We start from the raw sequence: 5,237 nt of genomic DNA, 5'->3' as shown, positions 1-5,237 counted from the left end.
AAGAGTTGAGTTAAGACCCGGCCATACCTTCTGGTGCCTGCGTGATTCCTCTACCACCTCCAGGATGTCTTGTCCAAGGAAGTGCCAGCCTGCTTGGTAAAATTCCACTGTAAAACCATATGGTCCTGGGGCTTTGTTTTTTTTCATTCCTTTCACTATATCCTCCACTTCTTCCAAGGTTACTGCCCTCATCAGGGCCATGTTTTGGTCTCTTGTTATCATTTTTGGGATTTCGTTGCAGAACCTTTCTATAGCTTCTTCTCTGTCATCTTGGGGTTCGGTCAGAATGTCTTTGTAATATCCAACTAGCACCTATTCCATTTCCTCATGCTGTGTTATACATTTCCCTTCTTCGTTTTTGATTGAGAAAATTCTATTCCTTTGTCTGTGTTGAATCATGGCTTGGTGGAAGAACTTTGTGTTCTTTTCTCCTTCATGAAGCCAATTTATACGAGACTTTTGTTTCCATAATATTTCTTCCTGTTTTCTCTGTTCCTCTAGTTGGCTAATCATTGTTCCCTCTTCTTTGCTTCTTTCCTCGCTTCGGCCTTCTGCTATAATTTTTTGTTGCAACTCTCCCATTTTTTGCTCTAGTCGCTGCTTCTCCACAAATATATTCCCAAACTCCTCTTTGTTCCATTTTTTGATTTTTCCTCTAAGTTCTTTGAGCTTTAACTGGAAGGTCTGCATCTTGCTTCGTCCTCTTTGTTGGCTCTGAGTCCACCATTCCTCCACCTTTGGCATGAACTGCTGATTCCTGAGCCAGAACGCTTCAAACCTGAAGGGGCATTTTTTTGGGCTCGTTTTGATGTCAATTTCCAATCTGATGGGCCAGTGATCTGAGCCCATGGCGGGAAGGATCATTGTTTCTACAAATACATCTCTGTTTATGATCTGCTCCGATATTAAGAATCTATCCAGTCTCGATGCTATTTGATTTCTGCCCCCTCTTCTATTGTTCCATGTATGGATCTCGTTTATTGTGGGAATATCTACCAATATTTGCTCCGTTATCATTTCACCAAAAGCCTCCATGTCTTGGTCCGGTCTTTTTGATCCTCCTCTCTTTTCTCCTATGGTTTTAATCATATTAAAGTCCCCCCCTGTAATCCAAGGAATCTCTGGGAAGATCCTTCGAATTGTTTTCATGTTTTGAAGGAAATTTTTGCGCTCACTTGATAAATGCGGGCCATAGACGCCTGTAAGGAGTATCCATTCTGATGATCCTATCATTCTAAAAGTTCCTGAGAGGATTCGAGGAAGGCTAACCCAGTTTTTGAAGTGCACTTCCTCAGGATTCCAAAGGACTGCCAACCCTCCTGCCGTGCCTGCTGCATCCTGACCCATTATCTCATAATGAATATTGTGTCTCCTTATTATTTCTTCCATCTTCTGGGAGCTGATCTTGGTTTCTTGAATTATCATTATACTGGGTTTATCTTTCTTCAACCTGTCCCTCAGATACCTCTGTTTTCCTTTACTATTAAGACCTCTGATATTCCAGCTTGTGATTATCATTTAAAAATTTTAGATGGTTGTTGAAATACCTCTGAAAGAGGTATAACTCTTCCTGAGTTTACCAGCATCTCCCCTACCACTTGAATGGTTTCGCTCATTGGCCATCTACCTCTTTTCCTACCTCCTTTGCCAGTACTGCCCATTCTGATGCTCTGAGCTCCTTGCGCTCCTATTTGTTCCAGTTGACTTGCCAAAGGGGCTCCTGTCTTTTCCTTATATTTCTGGAACATCTCTTTATATAATTGCTTTTGATCTTCAGGTATAAATCTCTCATCCAGGTTCTTCCATTCCTATAACAATCTTCTCATTATTCGTTCCTCATCACTTCCACTGTCCTTTTGGGGATCGACCTCCATCTGAGATTGCTCAATGGGCATGTCCATGTTTTCCTCTGTTCCTTCTTGTTCCATGTTTCTCTGGTTTGAGTCTAGCTCCTTTGTTTCTTTTAATAGTTCCATGGGTTCTTCTTCACTTTCTGTCTTTTCCATCTCCCCTTCTTCTTCCTGAAGGACTTTGAACTTATTTTGGCTTTCTACTGGCGTTGTTTTGATGGATTGTTGCATTCTGGCCGGCCCTTTTCCAGGTCTTCTTCTTATAGGTATTTCCTTAAAACCCTCTTCCGTTCCTTCAGTTGCCTCTGTCCCCCTCTTCTCTTCTTCTTTTTTCTTTGATGATTCCTCTGCAGCATTTAAGGGGCATTGTTTGAAGAGGTGGCCATATTCATGGCATCTTCTACAGCGGAAGGGGATGTGTTCGTAATCCACTGGTTGCTGCCAAACTTCGTCGTGGTATTCTAGCTCTATGTACTCCAGTAGTGGTTCTGTTATATTCATGTATACACATATCCTTGCATAGGATGTGTATCTCCCTCTTTTTGTGGTCTCTGCTACTTTAACAAATGTTCTAATTGTATTACCTATTCCTTCAAGGATATCAGGGTCCCAAAACTCTATTGGTAGGCCGAACAGTCTTATCCAGATGGGTGCTGCTAGCATTTTTTCTTGGTCTGGATTATAGCAGTCCTCCCAATGCTGCATGAATAAACCAGCGTTATTCATGAAATATGGTCCTCCCTCAAATATTCTTTCCTTGTCATCTAGATTTGAGAATATAACTGTAAAAAAACCTTTTGCCCCTAGTTTCAAATCTATATGCCCCTTTGGTTTCCATCTTTGTTGTATCCATTTCGACAGGTCCTTTTCGGACGGCCAAAACCCTACAAACTTACATATTAAAGCATGGTCTCTCATATAGCTTCTATATTCTTCAACTTTGTTATTTAGAACTACGAACCTAGGTTTTTTTCCGAGCTATCCTGTTTTCCATCGAGTTCCCATTACCAGTGGCTCTCTACTATTTCCCCTTGGGCCGCTTTGTCTTCCATTTCCGCTTGATTCCCCTGCCGTGACATTTTTGTAGGAGGGGATCTCTCCCCTCCCTGGTTCCGCTACCATGGTGCCTTCAGCTCCTTCCTATTTTGGGGACCTGCCTTCCACTCCTCTTAGCCGTCGCTGATCTAGTTGATCACAGGAGGATCGCCCCCCCTGCCCTGGTCTCCGATGTCACTCCGCTTACAGTCCCGCCGCTTCTAACCCTAATGCTCCAGAGTTTTCCAACTATAGTTTCCACCACATAACTTCTCATGATAATCTTTAATGGTCTCTGTAAATTCATCCTCTGTTAAACATAACAATAAAATTTGCACAAGATCCTTCCAATACAATCTGTGCTCTACAATCACATATGGTTGTGCTTTGATTTTTAATGCTCTATATCGTGTTCTATGCAAAGATTGAGGACAAGAGAGAAAACTTAAATAATGGACTATGTTCTTGTACCATTCTAAACATAAAAATTTATATCATATCTTCATACCTGGGTTTGATTTTTCTCACCTTCAATTATTTCCCCATTTATAGGTTTTAGCAAGTTGATTCCCATTGCATGAAAATTTGACTCTGTCAACATCTTTGCCAATCCCTACCCTTTCACCAACTTTGTGGGTTTTATGTCTAGGTCATACTCTTGAATCTTGGATATCCATTTTCCTCTTTTGCCTTCCACATCACTCTGGACTAAGACATCCTTTATTGCATCATTTGGCACACAAGCAATGATTTGTGACCGGAGCACATAAGTCCTTAAGGCCTTTAGGGCTTTTAGCAAAGCATATACCTATTTTTCAAGAATATTGTACTTTAGTTCAACATCTCTGATAATCTTTCTAAAGAAAGCAACTGGCTGCTCTTTTTCTTCATCATTTTTCTGCAACAAAATAATAGCTATTGAATTAAGTGATGGAAATGAAAAAAATTTGAAAAGGCTTTTGATAATCAGGGCTAGTTAAAACTAGAGCTACTTGTAATGCTTCTTTAATCCTAGAGAATGACTCTCTGCCTTCCTTGGTCCAATGCACCTCATTTTCCTTCTTCAACATATTGGTAATTTATTTTACAATTTCAACATAATTGGACACAAACCTCCTTAAAAAATCTATTTTTCCTAGAAATTTTTGAATGTCTTTCTTACTCCTGGGCAATGGTATTTTCTACACAACTTTCACCTTTGTTGGGTCTCTCCTCACTCCATCTCTAGAAACAATGTGCCCCAGCATTTTTCCTTCTTCTAGAGCAAAAATAGACTTCTTAGGATCCAAAGAAAGCCTAAATTTTCTACATTTCTCAAAATTCTTTTTAAAATGGTATATATGCTCCTCATCAGCCTTAGAGAAAACAGTGATGTCATCCAAGTATATCACTACAAACTTATCACCTACAAATGCAATGTCCGTAGCCCTCTGAAATGTTGCACCTACATTCATCAACCCAAAAGGAATTCGAGTATACATGAAGGTTCCCCAAGGAGTTGTGAATGCAGTCTTTTTCTGATCTTCTTTATCGACAACCACTTGATTATACCCAAAGAACCCATCTAACATTAACATTCTGAATGATTCTGTTACCTTCTGCAACACATGATCCATTTTAGGTAATGGATAGTTATATTTCAAGGAAGCCCTATTTAGATTTCTAAAATCCACACATAGCCTTATTTCTCCATTTTTCTTCCTCACGGGTACTAGATTGGCCACCGAGTTAGAGTACCAAAGTGGAATTATAATCTTGGAATCAAGCAACTTTTCGACTTATTTCTCAATCAATGGTAAAAGAAAAGTGTTTATGCCTGAGTTTCTGCTTAAATGGTTTAATCCCTTGTTTCAAGGGAATCTTGTGCTGAATAATACTTACATCATATGTCTTGAGATCCTCATAGGACCAAGCAAAAACATGAGTATAGTCCCTGAAAAGCTCAATATATCTCTCCTTATAATTAAGTGGAACTCCATTAAATAATTTGACTAACTTGGGCTCCTTCAAGGTTCCAATATTGTGATCTTGAATCTATTCATCTTGTGGAATTTTCTCAGAACTAACAACTACATCATTGGAGGTAAAAAGTCTTTCAAGAGGGACAATCCCCCTCGGCAGAACATTATCTTTCAATTGAATAATTTTTTGATTAACTATGGAATTTTTAAAACCACTTACTTATACACCTTATGTTGCTTCATCTTCATCTTGATCAATCTTGGTGCCCTAAAAATCTTCAATCATAGTCAAGAATTCCTTAATGTGTTGATCATCCTAAAAAATCTGCTAGTGTTTTATATTATCCAGGACAGAAGGCCTGTGCCTCATTTCAACCTCATATCTTAGCTC

General features: G+C 39.4%; 1 protein-coding gene across 1 annotated transcript; it reads right to left on the bottom strand.

Moving 5' to 3' along the window:
• Window positions 1-312: 312 nt before the first annotated feature.
• Window positions 313-1,347, bottom strand: LOC149256428 (uncharacterized). The gene has a single exon (XM_089455366.1). The coding sequence runs from the start codon at window positions 1,345-1,347 to the stop codon at window positions 313-315; it is 1,035 nt and encodes a 344-aa protein (XP_089311492.1).
• Window positions 1,348-5,237: the final 3,890 nt, after the last annotated feature.

This window comes from Pinus tabuliformis, chromosome 7 (genome assembly GCF_031772625.1).
Source record: "Pinus tabuliformis cultivar Carrire ecotype Pingquan chromosome 7, CPIR1, whole genome shotgun sequence".
NCBI classification, from domain to species: Eukaryota; Viridiplantae; Streptophyta; class Pinopsida; order Pinales; family Pinaceae; genus Pinus; species Pinus tabuliformis.
Note: the sequence above shows the minus strand (reverse complement) of the source record. Positions and strands in the feature narration are given on the sequence as shown.

Excerpts from the sequence above, each read along its gene's own strand:
- LOC149256428 (XM_089455366.1), bottom strand. The coding sequence starts at position 1,347 with ATGGGTCAGGATGCAGCAGGCACGGCAGGAGGGTTGGCAGTCCTTTGG.